This window comes from Ochotona curzoniae, unplaced genomic scaffold (genome assembly GCF_017591425.1).
Source record: "Ochotona curzoniae isolate NIBS_2020 unplaced genomic scaffold, NIBS_Ocur_1.0 contig_3819, whole genome shotgun sequence".
In the NCBI taxonomy this organism is placed as follows: Eukaryota; Metazoa; Chordata; class Mammalia; order Lagomorpha; family Ochotonidae; genus Ochotona; species Ochotona curzoniae.
In genome coordinates, this window is record NW_024466004.1 from 35,138,377 (window position 1) to 35,157,583 (window position 19,207).

The 19,207-nt window shown below is 36.8% G+C and overlaps 1 protein-coding gene across 1 annotated transcript in view; it reads right to left on the reverse strand.

Moving 5' to 3' along the window:
- The window catches only part of IBTK (inhibitor of Bruton tyrosine kinase), a 70,347-nt gene that overhangs the window by 49,037 nt on the left and 2,103 nt on the right, over positions 1 to 19,207 (reverse strand). Inside the window, exons 2-8 of the mRNA XM_040983682.1 lie at positions 14,123 to 14,813; positions 11,537 to 11,633; positions 9,593 to 9,717; positions 3,898 to 4,008; positions 2,466 to 2,636; positions 933 to 1,050; positions 662 to 842 (exon numbers count right to left, since the gene is read on the reverse strand). Coding sequence (XP_040839616.1) covers positions 662 to 842; positions 933 to 1,050; positions 2,466 to 2,636; positions 3,898 to 4,008; positions 9,593 to 9,717; positions 11,537 to 11,633; positions 14,123 to 14,443 — 1,124 coding nt within the window. The 5' untranslated portion in view covers positions 14,444 to 14,813. The remainder of the gene's footprint in view (positions 1 to 661; positions 843 to 932; positions 1,051 to 2,465; positions 2,637 to 3,897; positions 4,009 to 9,592; positions 9,718 to 11,536; positions 11,634 to 14,122; positions 14,814 to 19,207) is intronic.

Below are 19,207 nucleotides of genomic sequence, written 5' to 3' on the forward strand. Positions count from 1 at the left end.
AAAAAAAAAAAAAAACTGCTATCAAATTAGATATGAATTACTCATTACTCAACTATAAAAGACTGAAAATATATTAAAAACAAAAGCAAAGACTACACCTACATTTACTTCACAATTGTTTTAAACAGAAAACAAAAAATTCCAACTGATAAATTCATTCATAATGAAAATGTTATGACTTTCTTAGTTTACTGCATGTTATTCAAACATGCTTTTAGATAACAATGGAGTATACAGAGATTAAAAAATTCTAGTTAGATATAAGCACTGAACCTATATGTAGATAGAGTTCAAATATATAATTATTTTTAAAGCAAACTGTAAGTGTATAATTTTTAAAAGTCTATACATGAGTCAATGATAATACTGCCACAAACAAAAAATATAAGCAATCTCGTTTTGTGTATCTCAGGCATAAGAAAGGAAGAGAAACTACAATTTAAATGTAATTCAGAAAAACTGTTTTATAATTTATCAAGAGAAATCTTGTATCTTCTTGCCTCAACACCAAAAGAAAACACTTTGATTCCCTCCCTTCCCTAAACACATAAAACTTCTTCCATTGAAACTTTACAAAGCACAGCATAAAATTAATACTCAGAATATGTGTTAAAAGGGGAGATTTATTAAAGTTATGCGTCTTATACAGAAATATACATACTTAGAAGCCATCTTCTTGCACTGGTACTCTGCAAGCAAATAAATGTCTCCCCTTGTGGTAACACAGACAGTTGCCCCATCACTTGCGGCAACCAAAGACAGAGCAATGTCCTTATGATGCAGAGCGGAAACTTGACGAGGAGCAGTCACACATTTTTCTCCATTGGGATCTAGCAAATAGCCTAAAAAAAATCATCATACAAAGAAACAAATCATAGAATACCCGTCTCAAAAACCAATTTATGCTTGACAAAGCAAAAAATGACTCTTACCTAGCTGTCCACCATTGAGTCCCATAGTGTAAACAGCTTCTCGTGTCCACAGCACTGTGTGAAACCTGCCTGCTGCTACTCCAATGACTGTCCGTCCTTTCAGGTACTTTGCCTGTATCTTTTCCAAAAGACAAGACTGCAACTTACTACGTACTCTAGTACAACAGTTCAAAATCCAGTAAACCAGTGGGGTAAATATTTGTATGGTATATTTGCTGCTGATGTTTCTCCAAAACAAAGGCCAATCACTGCTAACAGAGCAGAGCACTCAATGAAGATGCAGACTACTCACAACAAAATATCCCTACACACTTTCAGTCAACAGTTTTAACATAAAAAACTGACACAGTACAAAAACCAAATCATTACCTTTTGGTTACTTATGTTTTCCTACATAGCAATATGTAAAACAGGCATTCTCATTCCTTACTAGAAAACACATCCAGGCTCCTATAACAGAGGCACTTTTGAGATTTGGGCCTAAGAAGTTTTTGTTATGAAGGATTGTCTTATGTACCATTTGGTGTTTAGCAGCACCGCTTAGCTCTACCTCATGTCAGTAGTACCACTAGCCTCGTTCAGTTTTGACAATGAAAAATAATTCCAGGCATTGTCAAATGGCTTTTGTGAGTCAAAACTGATCCTTATTCTGAATGCTAAACATGTCTTTATCCATTTACAGCTCCAAAAATATTTCTGTCATTTCTAAGTCTATAAAATGATTAAATCATCACAAATCGCATTTCTTTTGAAAAATATGAGGTTGAAGACTTCTAATTGTTTAAGGATGATTTCTATTGATTCATTAGTTACCCCAAATACAACAGTACTAGACTTAAGCACTTCATTTAAAAAAAAAAGTATACCCAGAAATAATTTTAACTTCAGAGGATTAAATCAGCAAATATGGATGACGATTCTAATAACACATTAAACTACAGCACCGATCTCCATTCTGTGTACCATAAGTTCCTGAGTGGTTGTACACAGGGCACTTTCCAGTGATAGTTGTGCACATGGGAGAGAGAAAGGACAAAGAATAGTGACTTCTAGATCCATGTTTTCTCTCAACTACCAAATATGACACCCACAGATAGGCAGATTTAATAACTCTGATTAAAATTGAGTTTCTGGGTAACTAACTTATACTGGCCCATTTTGTATTGATGAATTTCATTTTTCTTAAGAAGGGCCTAAAAACTGCTAAGTTTCAAATCTCCTAAATCTAAATTTATGAATCCTTCAACATTGAATCTGGGGTGGTTTGATAGCTAATCTACTACGTATTTCACTTCTTAAGTGGTTTCCTTGTTATTCTAAACAAATGCTAATTTGTTCTTTGCTCGTTTTCAACTGTGAAAATTAAAATATAGATACATATGTGTATTTATATGTTTAAACATACATGATGATGCCCACTGAACATAGAGTTAAATCAATAAAATAAGTTGTTCTGTCAATACCTTAATATCTTTTTGTTCATATAAGTTTTATAACAAATAGTCACATTAGTGCTTAAATAAAGAAGCTTACCTGTCTGGGTACATTACAACTAGCAGGTGGAGGAATAATTCCCAACTGATGAAAAATATTTAGACCAAATGTATAAACACACCCATCTTCAGTTAACACAACAGTATGATCCTTAGCAGCTGCTACTTGTGAACAATTATGACCAGTCAATCCTTCCACAAGTCTGGGAACCTTTAAAATTAAATTAATTTCAGTATAATATATTAACTTTTTGCATTAAAATGCGATTAAAGTATAATTATATTATGTCCAACATGATATGACTAAATCCATATGTATCACAGATAACCTTTATATTTCAGCAAAGAGCAGGTAAGTTTAAAAAGATATCCCATTGGCTTATAAAAGAAGTGGTGAACCAAAAAAGACATAAGTAAAATAATCAATTGAATAAACAATTAATCATTAATAATTAACAAATAAGAGAACTCAGCTCAATAAATATTTTTTAAACCTTTATCATATTCCAAGCATAAATTTGGTTAGAATGAGTAAAGAGAACTCAAAATATTCACTGGTATTAAAAAATAATAACAAAATAAGGGAATCCAGGCTTCCCTTCTTCTGGAGTCACGGGTCCTAAGCTTAAATCCTACTCTTTACATACATAAGGTTTCTCTCATGTGAGACCTCTGATGTGTTACAATAGATGTAACTTGCCACTTACAAGTTATTTAATCTCAAAAATTCCCTAACCTCTCTGTACATCATTTTCTTCTGAAAGAAATAACCAACCAATAAATGATTTTATTTATATTTTCAGGTATAAAAGGAAGATACTCTCTTAACACACAAGGTGTGTCATGAAGATTATTATGATAACGCTAGTGCATAAAAACAAAAATTACCAAAAACATATCTTAAAAAAAAAATGGAAGTTATTGCCACTATACTTTTCTTTCCTTTTGAAGGCCAACCTTGAAGAGTTCATAAATATACCAATAATCACCTCAAAAAGAAAAATTTAACAATACCCCAGTGAGCCAATTTTCTGGAATGTGATAAATTAAGTTTCTTCCAACTATACCATTTCAGTAACTTAATCAATTTCTTGATTGTGCAACGAATCCACTGGCTCAATTTCTGGATCCCAGATACTTTCATGAAAGTGCAAAATAAAAAAACCCGGACTGCCTCAGGAAAAAGGTTGAAGAATTAGTCTTTTTTTATTTCAACTCTGAAAATATTATAAAGCTTATTTATATACACTATGACTCAACAATTGCTGAGAACAAAATATTATTTTTCGTCCATACCACTGTACCATATTAAGTCCTTAATTTGGATACTGTGTTTTAGAAAAGCAATTTATCATTAACTGATATGTTATTTTCTCTTAACACTTGATTAAAAAAAACTTAGTTAGCTGAAACTTCTAGTTTATCAGAGTTTTACTATTGCTAGCTAATCAATATAGTAACATTCTAATTACCAAGCATGTCTGTTCATCTCCATGGCCTAAACGTCCTCCAGGGCCATGACCACAGGTGTACACTTGACCTTTCTGGGACAAAAAAACTGAATGAAACTTGCAAAGTACTACCTAAGGGGAAATAAGAAAATAATATTAAACTTCTCAAATTAAGCACATATTATTTTACTTATTAAAGATTTTTTCTTAATTGAAAAGGCAGAGTAGGAGATGGGGGAAGAGACAGAAAGAGATCTTTTATTCCACTGGTACTATGGCTACAATAGCCAAAGATGGGGCAGTCAAAAGCCAGGCACTAGGCACTTGTATGCAGGAGCCCAAGGATTCGGACCTTTGCTTTCCCAGACACACTAGCAGGAAAGTGGATCACATGTGGAGTGGCCAGGACTCGAACCACTGCCCCATATGGAATGCTGGTGCCCCAGGAGGCAATTTTACCCGCTACACCACAACATTGGCTATAATATCTTTTGTATTACAAAAAGAATTCAAATATTCTAATTGTTTCAACCACATGAAACACCTATCATGAGGCTTAATTATACTATTATTTCTATTTTGTACAAAATGTTTAAAATTTTTTAAGAAATATAAAAAATATGCATGCTTTATTTTAAAATTATGTATACTACTCTAACATGGAAAAAGAAAAAATATATATAATTAAAATTGTCACCTACAGAAGAAATTTAAAAAAGAAAAACGTAATGGTTATGTTACAAGATGTAATGGCTAGTTGTGCTCCAAACTAATAAAGTACAAATAGTGAGAATTGAGCAGAATGTGATAAGAAAAATAAAAATTACCAAATAATGATAAAAATGCCTTAAATCATTTATACACAGAGATGAAGAGGCAGAATGTCCGTTTTTCATCTCTGGCTTTATCTAACATATATTTAATGCTATTATGCAACATCAAAAATGTTTAGGGCCCAGCACAGTAGTGTAGTAGCTAAAGTCCTCATCTTGCATCCACCAGGATCCCATATGGACACCAATTCTATCCCGGATTCTCCACTTCCCATCCAGCTCCCTGTCTGTGGTCTGGTAAAGCAGTAGAGGATGGCTCAAAAGCTTGGGGCCCTGCACCCGCCTGGGAGACCTGGAAGAAGCTCTTGGCTCCTGGCTTCGGGTCAATTCAGCTTCAGCTATTGTGGCCACTTAGTGAACCAGCAGGTGGAAGATCTTCTCTGTATATCTCACTCCTCCTCTCAGTATATCTCACTCTCCAATATAAAAAATTTGTTTACATTTATTTTTTCTTTCCTATTTCCATTCTTATCTGCCTCATTTGCATGAACTTTCTTATGCCAAGACACACACAACACACACATAATCCACTAATCACCCTCTAGAAGACAAGAATACTGCTATGGTCAACAAAAAAATTCTATATTGTTTTAAAACATTACTTGCATTTGTATTTCTTACCTGTAAATATTTGTAAATTAGGAAATGAACATGACTGGGAAATAAAGAAACCCTGAAATCATTTTCATAAAGTGAAAATCCTATGGAATATGAAAAACTATAAAATGAACTATCAGCTCTAGATATTTACATGCATCCTTAAAGAACTCAGAGAATTCTATGAACACAATCAATATGCCACTCAAAAAATAAACAAAAGTATTGGAAAGATCTTTATTTCACTTAGCTGTAAAACAAATAACATACAAAGACATGTAAAATTAAAATCCAAATTTGTACCTTAAAGCTAGAAATTACAAAGGAAAATCATTTTATGAATCAAAAACATTTTATTTATTATTAGGATACCATTCTACAACTTCTAATTTCGATCATTATCTGAAAGCATAAGTCATCAACTTAAGCTTTAAATGAAGTAACTCAATATTTCTTTTTCAATTATCTGGAAAATGTAAAGATAATATTAACATCCTCCACCCAGTAGTAGTCTTTGATTTGCTCCTATATCAGAAACAACCCTTTTTCAACAACTAATAGGGCTTTTTATACCATTCGTTTCAACTTTCTCTTCCCTGACTGACACTTATACTGCTTTCCTCCTTTTCAAATCCATACATGGTCCATTCCCTGAATCTTCAATTCATAATAATGAAATCCCCTTGATTCCTAAACATTCACAGAATAATCCTACACCTTTGCTTTAGCTAAAATGTGACTTCCTTTTTGAGCACACTGTTCTATCTATAATGGTGCTGAAATATGTTCCATTCTTCTGTAGTACATATATTTAATAAGAAGGTACATCAGCCTAGTTTCCCAGTATCACCATTATTATTTAACTCTTGTATAAAAATTTTGTCTCTTTAAAGCATTCATGAAATTGGACTGTATAATGCACTAACTCTGGGGAAGAAAAAGCAGGCATCTTTCTTATGCTCCAACTCGGATTAATCATTCCTGCCTACTAAGGAGTGAATCACCATTTTAAAGCTTCTGAGGACCCACTCAAACTCATTGTGCATTTAAGCTCTGAACTCCATAGAGACAGAACTTGTTAGCTATAAATACCTACTATCCCTCACATTCCCCAAAGATTCAGACACCAGACTTACAGTTTCTGCCCATCTCAAGTTCTTTCATTATCATTAGTTCTTTCCAAGTATATGTGAATAATTACCAGAATCAAATCATAACTCTTAAGGATAAAACAACACTAAACTCTATAGTATTTTGTGAAGCCTTAAAAATGATAACCATAAGTTATCCAAGTATTTTTTACAATGAAATGAATATATTAATAACCACACCAGGAAGACAATCAAATTGGCCCTACTGTAGGTTTATGAATTCTAACTAGCTCTAAAAACTGAAAGTTCAATCTTAAAATAAGAGCTAAAGGTTTGCCAGTATGTAATCCATGAAGGTTAGGTCAAAGTTGAGAAGAACCAGTACTGCAGTAACTGAAAAGCTAAAAAACACATATTCTGTATAAAGGCAGCTTTTTTAACTTCAAAGTCAGAAAAAAAGTAAATGTGAGAAGCAAATCATTAAGTTGTACCACTTAAAGTTTTACAACTGGTTACATTAAAGAACGCAGGATTGCTTGCAAAAAATGTTAACACAGGATTTGAACAAATTCACTTAAGAAGTTGAAGAATTTCATTTTTTAAAAAAGGCCACTTTGGCACCAGCATGGATGACTACTGTCTTTGCACTGGCATGGGATCCTGGGAGCCTGGGATGGTGCCAGCCAGGTCTGTGTGAACCTAGGGCTCACACCCAGACAGGGAGAGAGAGCCTGGGGATTTCCCCAGGTGCTTGGTCCTAGGTAGCAAAGAGGAGAGGAGGGGAGAGCCCAAGGTTAGCAAGCTGGCCTGTTGGGCTGATTATTGGGCTTGGAGAACTTTGAATGGCCTTGGATCTTAAGTGAACGGAGAGGGAAGGTTCCAGGCAGCACATGTGCCAGGAGCTTGGGAATCTAGTGGGCAAACAGAGCTCCAGGCCAGCACACCACCTCACCAGAAAACTGGACTTCAGAAGGCTGGGCTGGACAACCCATGCATTCTTAGTAGTGAGGGAAGGAGGTACAGGGAAGTGTGGGAGGGAGGACCGCTGAGGGAGTATGTTGCAGGTGAGGAATGACTTCTGGGGGACTTCAACTGCCTCTGTATGTGCATGTGAGTGAGAAGCCTGAGACTGGCTGGTTTGGAGGAGGGAAGCTGGAGGACCTTTCTGGATCAGATCGATGCACCAGCCCACATGGGAAACCTGAGCTGGGTTAGTTAGCATCTACCACCTACACACACTTAGCCAGGGCTGAGGGTCTACTATGGATCATAGTAAACACCAGTGAGTGTCAGATCAGGGGACGGGTAATATTAGGGTGGGCAATGACAAGAACAAGCATATGAGAGAACATGGTCTGCGGGGGCAGATTCGTTGCAAATATGTGGGCTGGGTTGTGATTCCCACTGGTGAGTGTGAGAGCTGCAATGGGGCAGCAATCTAGGATGGACATGACTAGAGTTTCCCTGAGCATGGCTGTGGACTGGGTCTGGGTTGTGCCAGACTGGGCTAGACTCCAGCACCCACTGATCTGAGAACCAAGGTGGGTATAGGATGGGCTGAGAGAGATATTTGTACCCACTGAAGCACACAGGAGTTATGTCTGGGAGTGGACCAGTTGTGGCTGGGCTGTAGCAACAAACCGTAAAAACTGGAATGGGTGTGGGCCAGTTGGGCAAGACCAGTTTCTGACAAGAGAGAAGGTAGACTAGGTCAATCTGGGCTAAGGACTCCCTGGAACATGCGAGATCTGCCACTGGAGGAGACCCAATAAAGGAGTTTGGGAAATTCCTTCATCAGGATGCAGTCCTTGCAGGTGCACACAAGAACCAAGGCAATTAGCAGCCTAGACCATGCCAGGTTAAAATACCCTACCGCATATCTTGTGGGTCAGGTCTGGGGACAGACAGAGCTGGGCTAGTGTATAACATCCACTGACAGATTGGAGAACCAGGACAGGGTGCAGGAGGGCCAGGTTGGGCTGCAATACTAGCCAGTTCACATTAGAGCTGGGACAGGGATCTAGCTGGATTGGGCCAGGCTGTAACACCCACTAGCAGGAGCTAGAACTGGGGACAGGCTGGACTTGGGATATAAATGTGATAGTGGACGCTGATGTGAGGTGAGTCATGCCAGCCTGGGGTCAGTGGATGCCAGGATAATGAGCTCTGGGGGCAGGTGACCCAGCGGAAGCGGGTCGCCTGACTAGGGTCCTTGGACCCACCTGTGAGGTGGATGCCAGGTTTATGAGCCTTGGCCATGGGGGATCCAGTACAGCTCAGGCTGGATGGCCCGAGTCCTGGGGCCTGCCTGCCAGGTAAGTGCCACCAGGTTCATGGACCCAGGGGGCAGGGAATCCAGCAGGTTTCAGGTCACCTGGCCCAGTTTTTGAGGCCCACCTAGGAGTGAAAAAGGCAGAGCAGTGGATGCAGACCCTGATGCACATGGAGAACATGGCAGCTCTTGGATACCACAGCAGAGGTAGAACTGGAACAAATTTGACAAGTACTGCAGCCAAACAATGACAGCAAAAATCTGGGTGAATGGAGACTTGATGTTGACTATGTCAGCCAATGGAAAGTTGCTTCACTCTTAGAAAGGCAAAATCGACAGCATTTCAGAACTATCCTAACCACTTGGGCAGAACCTTTGGAACATGTACCGCAACAGGGCCCTTGGTTGATACCAGGTGGTGGTTTCCCAGCCCTGGGTCATTTGGGAGACTGGATGTGGATTCGCCCTTGACCTCTCCCCTTCTCCCAGAGACAAAAAGAAACAGAAAATCTGGAAATAACAATTTCACCCACTTTTCCCTAATGCTCAATCCTTCCTAGCATCATTTTGATGATGTAATCATCATCAAAAAATAAATTATTAAAATAAATAATAAATTAAAAAAATAAAATAGAAAGAAAAAGCTAGAAAATTAACAAAATGTTTTTTTCAAAATTAAATTAGTAATTGTATAGAATCTTCTAATTTCTAATAATGCATAAACAACTCATTTTTGGTGTGTTTATTCAAACTATAATTAAAGACAATAAAATCTAAAATAAAATTACTAAAGTTCTACTGATAAATGTGTTCATTAAAATATCATTGTACCTCAAACAGATTTAACAGAATCCAAATGAAAAATGAAACTACTAAACATAAAAGCTCTTTTTAATCTTAATGCAGAGTGTACTTCAAAATACCTGCTTGATGTAAACACCACTCCTGGAGAAAAGATCCACCAGCTCTGGATGATGCTTGCTATTCTGGCTTCCGTGACCCAGAGTAAAATTAGTATTGTCACCCCAAGTGTAGACATCTGTGGGATCTACAATGAGAACCAGTTTTACAGCCATACAGATCTTAAAACAAATGTCAGTTAGGTTCAACTAGAGATATACACTACTGATAGGTTCACCTAAAACTGTTTCTTTACAGGAACTAACATGATGACTATACGCAGAAAGACACCATTATTAAAAAAAAAAAGAAGTTAATGCATTAATACATAATTCTAGAAAGAGAAATCAGAAAATCTAAATCATAGTAAAAGTCTTAGCATACTTAAACAGTTGTTTTTTGTTTTAAAAAGTATAATTTATCTTAACATCTAGATGCACACACACACATATTTCAAAAGCAGGGCACAACAGAGAGAAAGAGAGAAATTATCCATGCACTAGTGTACTCTCCACATGCCTGAAATAATAGGACTGGGAATTGCACCCTGCTCTCCCACATGGGTGACAGAAGCCCAAGTACTTGGACCATCTCTTGCCTCCTTCCCAGGCACATTAGCAATAAGCTGGACTGAAAGCTCAGTAGTCACAACTAGAATCGGCACGGTGTTATGGAATGTCAGCCATGTAAGAAGCTTAACCCGGTGCACCACAACACCAGCCCTTGTTCCTTGTTTTCAAGTGGTCAAATTTAAAATGCTAAATGAGTAAATTGCCATAATAAGTTTCTATGAAAATAAAGTTATTCTAACTGTAAGCTGTGATGGATTCATAAATAATAATAAAAAGGCTCTAAGTAAAATTTATATTACTATTTCTATAGAAACATTAATTTTCAACTGGTTGCTCTCCAGACACAAAATCACAACAGTGTTTAGACAACATTTCATTAAACTGTGATATTACTAAATCACAAACACTATTAAATATATCTCTATCTTAGAAAAACCAGAAGACAGCATTCCAAATTTTCACCATAAACAAATATTAAATGTTTGAGATGACAGATATTCACTCTAAAAACTGCACAACGCATACATAAATAAAAATACCACATGCTACTCCATAAAGGCGTATAATTCTTACATGGCTACTAAAAAATTTCTAAAAGAATTTTTTTTTAGTTTAGTTATTTGAAAGAAGAGGCAAAGAAATCAATCTTCCATCCACTCTAGCCATAATGGCCTGTGCTGGACCAGGGCAACGCCACATCATCCAGGGGACCCACATGGGTGGCAGGGGCTTAGACATTGGATAAGCTTCCCTGCTTTTCCCAAGACATTAGCAAAGGGCTGGAATACAGGTAGAGCAATCAAGATAAAAACCAGTGTATGTACATATGGGCTGCTGGAGCTGTAGGCTTTATGTACTATACAACACTGCCCTCAATTTCTAAAATCTTAATCAAAAAAATTTAACCATAGTGAAGTTTATGCTATAAATTTACATTTTTTTATTGTGGGAGGCCAACAAAATCCTAGAATGGTAAAGTATATCTAAATGCAAAATAAATAGTACCCCCCCCTTTAAACCTATTCTCATTTTCTGCTATACCCATAAAAAGGCAAACAAACTAGAGGGAAAATGAAATTAGGATATATGAGTAGAACAATCACTTTCATTTATTTTTTCTTCTACTTCAAATGCTGATATTACTTTCCGGATGCACATTACTGTTAAAGTAGATACAACTCTGCTTAACCCTTTCAGCCTGTATTTTTATGCTTAAAAAAATGAGGCTGCAACTGGAAAATGCAAAATGTTTTTGATAAAACCAAAAACGTCAACCAAAACACTCCAAAGTAACTATCCATACAAAATAAATCTCAGCTATTTTACTAAAAATAAAATGTCATGAAAGTTTCCAGAGCTGTACCTTGATATATTCTATCTGTGGAATTTTCTTACCAGTATTCTTGAATACTACATGTCTTGGTCTATCCTTCATTATAAGATCCAAAGCTGACAAGCCTTCTTTATCTTGAATATACAGACTAACTCCATGCTGAAAAAGAAAAAGAAAAAAAAAATTACACATTTTGTGTTTTATCAATTTACCAAATAAAAAATTTCCTATTCTTACACTGCAAGAATTCAATGATCAAACTTATAAAAACACAGTAAAAATATACATTTCACATTTAAAAGGTTTAAAAATGACATTTTCTCACAATCACACATATTCCCCTCACAAAGAATAAAGAGAACCAAACATCAATTGCTTCTAAAAATGTGAAGAAATAAGAACATTTTAAAACAAAACAAATTAGATTTGACAGTTTCATGATAAGGCAGGTTTGTCTTGATGGCAGTAGCCTGGATCTATAGCTGTATGCACAACATGTGTACAACTTTCTTTGTATTTAAAGAGACATTTAAAGGTTGCAATTATGTCAAGGCAATGACAGCACAACAGTTACATTAGGACTTACTTTTTTATAATATAATCACCTATGCTCTATTTCTTTTTGTGTTAAATTCTATTACTTGCATTGTTCATATTAATTAAGACAATTATATTCTTATTTCTATGAAGGCACTTCAGAAACAATGTGGACAGAAATTTTTAAAATGCTTATCTTGGTGTAAAAAGGTTTGCATAATTTTTTCATTATATCTGTATGAATATTCCAAAATTTCTTATACCAAGATAAATGTACATTCTAATTGCATTTTTCATGAACTTTCTGAAATAACCTCATATTTGGTAGATATTTTCTAAATTTTTATAACATCCACAGCAGTCTCCTGTAACTCACATACAGGCAAATCCACACACACACACATTTTTTTAGGAATTTGTGAGTGTGGGTAAGGTACAGTGGAACAAAACATTAATCCTGCGCCTGTAACACAAGGATCCCATATGGGTGCTGATTCATGTGGCTGCTCCACTTTCAATCCAGTACCTGTGCATAGCCTGGTATATCAGTGGAGGGTGGCTCAACCCCTGCAGTCCCTGGATCGTCCTTGGAGACCTAGAAGCACCTGGTTCATGCTTCAGATCAGCTCAAGACATTACATCCATTTAGGGAGCAAACCAGCAGATGGAAGATCTCCCTTTCTCTGTCTCTCCTTCTACCTACAAATCCGCCTTTCAAATAAAACTAAAATATATTTTTCTAAAAAGTCTGAATGCATGGTGCAATGACTCAATGGCTAAATCCTCGCCTTGCATGTGCCAGGATCCCCTATGGGTCCCTGCTTCTCCACTTTCCAACCAGCTCCTTGCTTGTGACCTGGGAAGTGGAAAATGGCCCAAAACCTTGGAACCCGCATGGGAGACCTAGAAAAAGCTTCTGGTTCCTGGCGTCAAATCGATTCCACTCTAGCCATTATAGTCACTTAGGGAGTGAGCCATTGGACGGAAGATCTTTCCCTCTGTTAATCTAACTTTCCAGGGAAAACAAACAAATCTTTTTTAAAAAATCCGAATATGTGTGTGTTTAAAAAGAAAGTTAAGGCAATCTACGATCTTTTTTATTTTTACAATTCAAAAATGAAATACCGTATTTTCTTCATTGTTAATTAAGGCAGTACCTCAGCTCAACCTTTTACAGTATTCTTTTTTCATCCTTTTAAAAATAACTAAGTTAAGGGGAAAGGATAAAGAACATTACTAAATTCCAATTATTATTATAATCTTACTAGACTTTTTTCTAAAAGATTTATTTTATTTTTATTGGAAAGGCAGATATACAGAGAGGAGGAGAGACAGAGAGGAAGATCTTCCATCCGGTGGTTCACACCCCAAGCGGCCACAATGGCTGGAGCTGAGCTGACCTGATCTGAAGTCAGGAGCCAGGAACCTCTTCTGGGTCTCCCATGTGGGTACAGGGTCCCAAGGCTTTGGGCCATGTTCGACTGCTTTCCCAGGCCACAAACAGGGAGCTGGATGGGAAGCGGAGCTGCAGGGATTAGAACCAGCGTCCGTATGGGATCCGGAAGCATCCCAGGCGAGAATTTTAGCTGCTAGGCCACGGCGCCAGGCCCTATTATATTTTTTAAAGTATAAAATGTATGCCTTTCCAAGAATAATTTCAAATATTTGCTGACAGTTTAATAAATGTCAGTGTAAAATTGGTGCTCTGAGGCTCATCCAGTCTCCTGCTAATGCTCTTGGGAAAGCCCTGGATGATGGCCCAAGTACCACCTATGTAGAAAACCCTGATGGAGTTCCTGGTTCTGGCTGTAGGCCGAACTTAGCTGTGCGGCCACCTGGAGACCGAATCAATGGATCAAAGTTTCTCTCTCCTTACCTTTTTGTTGCTGTGCCTTCAAAATAAATAAGTAAGCAGACAAGATACACAGATACTAAGAGAAAAACAGATGTGAAATTTAAATTCCAAGGACAACTTACAAGAATAAGAGATCTCAAACAAGTGATAAGAACAAATGTCATTTTATTTTTAACAAACTAAATGGAACATATAAAGATTAAGGACAATATATATCTGATAAAATAAAACTTCTCAATAAACAGATTACACTTACCTTTAACAGAGCCCAAACACAATCAATATGTCCATAAAAAATGCTTCTGTGCAATGCTGTCCAGCCTGACTCCTTGTCTTTCACCAACAGATCCACTCCTTTCTCAATAAGCCAATCTAGCACTCCTTTCTTTCCGCAAGAACAAACAAGGTGCAGGGCATTCCTTCCAAAAGCATCTTTAATAGTTGCAGCATTGTAACAATGACTTGAGAGAAAAGCTTTAATCTGGTTTTCACTCCCCTTGGTTACCACAGAAATGACATCCAAAGCATGCCTCAGTGACTGACACTTTGATGTGCAGTCAGGGATGGAAGAATTCATCCTAATGGCTTTTATATTGCTCACTTCTTCAGAATAGTCCGTTAAGACTATTTTTTTTTTTTGTTTAATGAAGAAGTCAGGACACAAAGTGCTACTTAGGAAGAATCACAGAGAATAAATGGCCCTTCTTGGCTTATAATATAAATCCTCACGGCATTAATATAAAACTATATATTTGTATATTTTTGGCACTTAAATCAAAAAAATACAAATAGCTCTATAAAGTTCATATAAAATACAATTTATTCATTTAAAAAATTCCTCAGTCTATAAATTATTCCTGCAGTCAAGCACCAAGGGGGAGTGAGGAGGGGAAGTCCCCCTCCACACTGTCTGATCCCGTTTAAAAATCCATAATTGCAAAGATGACCTGTAAGAGAAAGACAAAGAAAGTATAAAATATCTCACTCTCTTCAAGTACTTTATAACTACTTTTATATTTATGTACTCTTAATTATAATTTCAAAGAACCCTCAACTCTTCATATCTACCTTATCAATATTTGCATTAGTCATTCTTAGCTCTCTTTTCTGCTCTCATGTTTAAGGTTAACCTCTGTATCTATACTATGGAATCTACTATACTATACTTCCAGAATCTTCACTTTTTTTCCTTCTTTTCTGATTGACTAAGAAAGAAATCTTCATTCACTTGTCACTCCCTGAATGCCCAAAACAATCCTGCTGGGCAGGAATTCAACCCAAGTTTCTCACTTTATAGGCAGATCTACCTGAGCCATCACCTGTTACCTCACTGGGTGCACATTAACAGGAAATTAGAATTGGGGCAGAGCCAGAATTCAAACCCAGGCACTCCAACATCAGATGCAGGCATCCCAAGGAGTAACTGCTATGCCAAAACTCACTCCTTCAGCATGTACCTTTTTTTTTAAAAGATTTATTTTATTTTCATTACAAGTCAGATATACAGAAAGGAGGAGAGACAGAGAAGAAGATCTTGCAGCTAATGATTCACTCCCCAAGTGAGCACAATGGCCGATGCTATCGCGGTCCGAAGCCAGGATCCAGGAACCTCTTCCAGATTTCCTGCACGGGTGCAGGGTCCCAAAGCATTGGGCTGTCCTCAACTGCTTTCCCATACCACAAGCAGGGAGCTGGATGGGAAGTGGAGCTGCCGGGATTAGAACTGGCGCCCATATGGGATACCAGCGCGTTAAGAGGTGAGGACTTTAGCTGCTAGGCCAGGCCGCCGGGCCCCATTATGTACTTCTAACTTAAAATCTATTTCCTCCCAAACCACAGACACACCTAAATCTACATTTTTTTCTCAGATTACCATCTAAAAACTTTACCTCCCATTGTCATCACTACAACAGTCAACACTCTTTGCAGTTACTCAGCTTTTAGTTAAGTGTGGCAACTGGGCTAATTCTCTGCTTCGAAGACCCTTCACACAGGAGATAATAATCAAACAGTATTAAAACACATTTCAAAAAAAAAATTAGATGTATTTAGCTTATACATTATGTCAATATAAATTCTAGATAGCTCAAAAGCTGATATAAAATATGAAACTGCAAAAGTACTAAATGAAAAGCAAAGAAGATGCTATGATCACAAAACACAAAAGGCCTTTCTTAATATGATCTTAAATCTAAAGTCATGGAAGATGAACAAATTTAGTACTTTAAAAACTATAGATGAGGATGTTATGGGATGGCAGGTTAAGCCAACACTTGTGACACCTGCATTTCATAATGAAGCACCATTTAAGTTCCTGCTTCTATGCTTCCAATACAGATTTCTGCTAATGTATCAAGGGAGGCAGCAGATACTGGCTCAAGTGCTTGGGCCCTTCACAACTGGTGGGAAGCCTGGATGGAGTTTTGGGATCCTGATATCAATCTGGCCCATTCTTCACTGCTGTGGTCACTCAGGGAACGAAACAGTGAATAGATCTCTCACTAAGTCTCTCCAATGCTTGTGTTTCAAGTAGAGAAAAATAGATTAAACATTTAAAATTGGCAAAAATAAACAATGGAAACTGTTCAACGACTAAAAATAAAGAAAACTCTTCAATGAAGACTACAGGTATTTGTATGAGTTTACTGTATATATAGGAGCAATATTCCAAATCAGTGTTTCCTACTCCAAATAACACCGAGAAGTCTGAGATGTAATCAGCTTTCTTAACTATTCCAATTCCTGAGCTGGAAATGAGAGTACTGACCAGATAATTTCTAATCATTTCTAGTTCCAGGTCTATTTCTACTAATCTATATGTTCTACAACTTGAAATCATTCTTATCAAAAGCATTCTCCCTTGATTTGAACCAAAAACAAACAAGTGTTTGGCAATTGGCCAGCACAAAGAAAAATGTATCAAAGACTCAATAGCTGAAAATGTTAAAACTGGAAACCATGATTTATGACAAAACAGTTACACATAGTTCATTTCATTCTTTTGAGGCTCTAAAATACTACCTTTGTATTTTTAGTGTACAATATCCAAAAGGAACTATTTACAACTGAATCAAACTTTACATGAAAGTATTAAGTACAACAATAGAATCCTCTAATTTGTTATTACAGATTCATTTGAACATTTAAAAGATGGGATAAGTCATACCATACTATCACAGAGAAAAATACACACAAAATACTACGAATACAAATATAGCAGTGATTAAGAGCTAAGGTTTCTTAGAGTTCTACATATTTGAATACAAATATAGCAATGACAGCTGTTACTAGTTATATAAATCAAAATTACATAATCTCTCCAACTCCTCCTTTCGTCTTCTGAAAACAGTGATAATGCCAGAAACTTCAAATGAAAATGTCTACCATGCTGCCTGGCATTAAATATGCATGCAACACACACAAGCTTTCACTACTATTACTTCTTCAGTAACAAAAAGAGCAAATTTCAATCAGAAAATTCAAATTTCAGTTTCAACATTACTGCTACCTGCATACTTTCCCCAATGACAGCATATGAGTGACAGAGACAGGACGATTTGGGCCATCCCCTGCTGCCTTCCAGGATACATTTTAGCAGCAAGTTGAAATCAAAAACAAAACCCAGACATCAACCCAAACCCCCCCAAATAGGCTACAGGTGCCTTAGGTTGTCTTTTAATTACTTGAGATTAACACCTACCCCATTTAAGTCTTTTTCCCTTTCTTTCAGATCTTAACAATGATTCCCACTGACCTTCAAATACTACCTTTCTCTAATGCCACTTCTTTACTTCACATTGATTTCAGTTCCTTTCTCTATCCTTCTTGTGCATATCAGCAGTCTACAGTCTACACACCCCTCCCAAATCCCAAGCTTGAATTTCCAGTGTTTATTGTATTAGACGCATTAAATAAATCACTTATTGAACAGAAAAAAGCCAAAGGAAATATTTATTAACTACCTAAGTATATGCTGGATGTTTTTACATCACATACAGATTAAGTAAGACACCCAAATCTCACTACCAGTAAAAGAGAGAGTTAGAACTCAGACATAGATCTGCTTAATGACAGAGTCCACACTGTTCTTTTCCACTGCCTTTTCCAGTCCATCTACAGGCCACCCAGCATTGGGAACCACAGAAATAAACAGAACACAAATATTTCAAATACAATGCAGATTCATGAATAATACTTAGGTGAACTATGCTGACTGAACAAAATATATTCTCTGTTAAGCAGTCTCTAGTGTTAAATGGTCACAGTTTGGGTGAGAAAACAGATTTATTTAAGTAATAAAATAAATTAACCAATGGTCAAGATAAAACAAGTAACACACAGGTGTAAAAACTAAGACTTGAGAGACGAGCATGTGCTTGCTGCTAACTCAGGGTGGGAAGACACTCAGCACAGGAATATAAAAGCACTATAGCTATCACGATTCATTCAGAATATCCCAAATAATTCAAAATACAGAAAGCAGTATATGCAATGATGGATGAAACTTTGAAAAGTCTTATGTGCCAAGGGATAAACAAAGGGAGCAACTCAAGGACATATTCAGAATCCTAGATTGAGAAACTTCAGGTTTGTGAGTTAAACGAAAGGCTAAACAGAAAGGCAAATATACCTTGAAAGTAAGAAAAATAAAACAAACTTAAAATAAGAAAACAGAAGTTATGCATGGAATTTTCAGTTTTATACATCACTAAATGAAGTACTGGAAGCTAACTGAACTGGTGAAGTGAAGCAGTTGTTCGGCCCTGAAGACTGGTCCACCGTAAGTTTTATGCAGTCCAAGCTGGGCACTGAAAAACAGCTCACAATCCATCTACTTATCGTTGCTTAACAGTATAATCAACTTCCTACTTAAAAATCTGATCATGTTACCCCTACCCGAACCAATACCTATTCCTTGCACGTTTGTAACCTGTGATCTCAGAAAGCAGATTTCAGTTAGACTGGAGAAGCACACATCAAATAAAGTTGAAGACATCACATTCAGACACCTGAGCTGGTAACCCTAATACATCATTTACTAGATAACTATCCTTGGAGACATCACTTAATTTTATTCTAAGTTTCAATCTCTCATTTGTGAAAAGGGGAGAATGACCATCTCCTAACTTGTTTTCAAAATTAAAGGAAACAATGCAATGACATGACAAGCACTTAACAAATGTGAAGGAGGTAAAGACAGACTGCTAAACAATTGAGAAAAGGCCTGGACTGTTTTACGGTCCTTTATCTTGGGAACACTTTCCACCCAAACGTTTTTATGAGGTTACCACTTCATGCTTTACAAATATACCTACTATCTGTAAAACTTTCACATAGATGT